Below are 2,174 nucleotides of genomic sequence, written 5' to 3'. Positions count from 1 at the left end.
TATACAATATATTATATAAATACAGTGTCGGCCTGGGCTATGAAAGGCCTAGGCAGGGTTTTTTTTAGGGCCTCAATTTTTTTATCAAAATTTATCTAAGATTGGGTTGAAATTTTGAAAGTCATGTTTTGTAATATCTTACATACATATAGACTTCATACATACACAACATATTATAGAAAATATATATTTAAAATAAAACTATTATTTTATTATTATAACAAATGTGTACATAATATTTCTTTTAACTAAAAAATAGATGAATTTTATACAAGTTTGAATTACATACTCTTTATTAGGTATTAAAATTTACTTATTCTTTTTTTAATAAAATTTCCTTAAATTCACTGATACACTATTTAAATAATTATATTCTACTAATTAACAGACTTGGTTAATTTTAAAACAACAACAAATAAATGATTTAACACATTATATTATTATTCTAATAGTATAATTTTTTTTTATTTATAACGTAAGTAATCTTTTTAATGCATCAGATGAACCAGCTATGCAATTAATAATATGTTCTTTATCAATCTCTATATCTTTCTCGACATTCATTAGCATTAATGGAGTTAAATGTTCTTGACTTATAGTAGATCTTAATTTTGATTTAACCAACTAAAGTTTAGAAAAAACTCTTTCACATGTTACCTGAGTTGATGGAAGAAGTAGTACATATTTATACAAAACAAATAAATTATTAAAAGTAGCTTACTAAAAAAAAAAATAATAATAATATATATTATATATATTGTATAACTAGTATAAACTATACAACTTGGTTTAAAAAATGATCCAAAAATATATTAACTGTGAGAGTGTATTTTAGACAAAAAATAATTATTTTGGCATAAAATAAGATTAATTTTTATATTAAAAGAGCATTTATTTAATTCTCTATAAAAATTGAATTTATTCAACACTTTTTTCAACAACTAGATAAAAATTAAATCAATAGGTATATTTGTTTTAATATAAGCAATAATAAATAAGGTTAAGTAAGTTGAGTTATAATTAATAGTTAGTAGTTACATAATATATTTATATAATATGTATCACCACTTACCAGTATTATTAGTTATGTTTCTTTCTGTATTTGCTATATTACTTTCAGTTGTACTTAAAACTATATCACAACCTGTGCTAGAATTATCCAAAAAAGACAATTTTGATTATTTATTGAATAAATTAACATTCACATTGCATAGTTTTTAATTTTTACTATTATTACCATTGGCATGTATCAAATCATTTTCAAAATCTGATGAATTATTTTCAGTTATATTTAAAACTGGATCACTTGTAACACTAGAATTACCTGAAATTACTGAAATTAGCAGAAGCAGTGTATACCATGTGAGATAAAACATAATTTTGAATTTTATTCTTACCTTGTCTAATAGTTGGGAAGAAGCAAATTTTTTTTTGACTTTTGTCGTTTCCACAAGCAATTAAGGCTTCCTTTTGTTTCGCTTTTCTTTTGGCGTGTCCACTTTGAAACCTCTGTTTATTCATTTTTGTTAATTTTAATAAAGCTACACAAAACACAAAACGAAACTGGTCACTAATACCGGAACACGCGTTACACACTCGAATGCCCGTGCCCCGTATGTATACAAATATTAATTTAACTATTATAGAAGTGATAAAAATCCAACTGGTATAAAAAGAAATATAAATATATTTATACATCGTATTATCGTTATCTTATATTGCACGAGCGTTAACATATTATGAAAAACATGTAGTATCCAAAAATAGAACAAAAATAATTTACGAAAAATAATAAATACTCGTATTTTTAAACTTAAACCATTATGATGCGATAAGAGAATTTAATGTTGCATGACAACAAAACACCTAGAGAATACTTGTATTTTAAAAACAAAATTATTCCAATAAACCGAAAGTATTCAAATATTCAATGTTAATAAGTTTTTATCCTTTAAACTCTTTTTGCTCATTAATTGTATATATTTGTGCGAGACCCAATTACCAAAATTTAATCGCACATGTATGTAATGACCTAAAGAGCCTTTAACAATACTTAGCACCCTGGGCTATTAAGTCCCCGTCCATCACTATTTGAGGTGCCTATACTAGAATAAAAAAAAAAAAAAAGGTGAGGGCCTCGGCAGCGTTCGCTGCCTCGCTGCCCTGGCCAGGCC

General features: G+C 25.3%; 1 protein-coding gene across 3 annotated transcripts; it reads right to left on the bottom strand.

The window, feature by feature from the left end:
* Window positions 1–433: 433 nt before the first annotated feature.
* On the bottom strand, window positions 434–2,174 carry LOC112686332. 3 transcript variants are annotated; one of them, XM_025558551.1, is made up of 4 exons: window positions 1,398–2,174; window positions 1,238–1,333; window positions 1,073–1,159; window positions 434–657 (listed from the first exon to the last, which is right to left on the bottom strand). In XM_025558551.1, the coding sequence occupies exons 1-4, from the start codon at window positions 1,696–1,698 to the stop codon at window positions 647–649; spliced, it is 495 nt and encodes a 164-aa protein (XP_025414336.1). In that variant the 5' UTR covers window positions 1,699–2,174; the 3' UTR covers window positions 434–646. The 3 variants fall into 3 exon arrangements, with proteins under 3 accessions (XP_025414336.1, XP_025414338.1, XP_025414337.1); XM_025558553.1 differs by lacking the exon at window positions 434–657 and having other exon boundaries at window positions 1,005–1,149; XM_025558552.1 differs by lacking the exon at window positions 434–657 and having other exon boundaries at window positions 1,005–1,159; window positions 1,238–1,324.

This window comes from Sipha flava, unplaced genomic scaffold, assembly GCF_003268045.1.
Source record: "Sipha flava isolate LNK unplaced genomic scaffold, YSA_version1 304_pilon_pilon, whole genome shotgun sequence".
In the NCBI taxonomy this organism is placed as follows: domain Eukaryota; kingdom Metazoa; phylum Arthropoda; class Insecta; order Hemiptera; family Aphididae; genus Sipha; species Sipha flava.
Note: the sequence above shows the minus strand (reverse complement) of the source record. Positions and strands in the feature narration are given on the sequence as shown.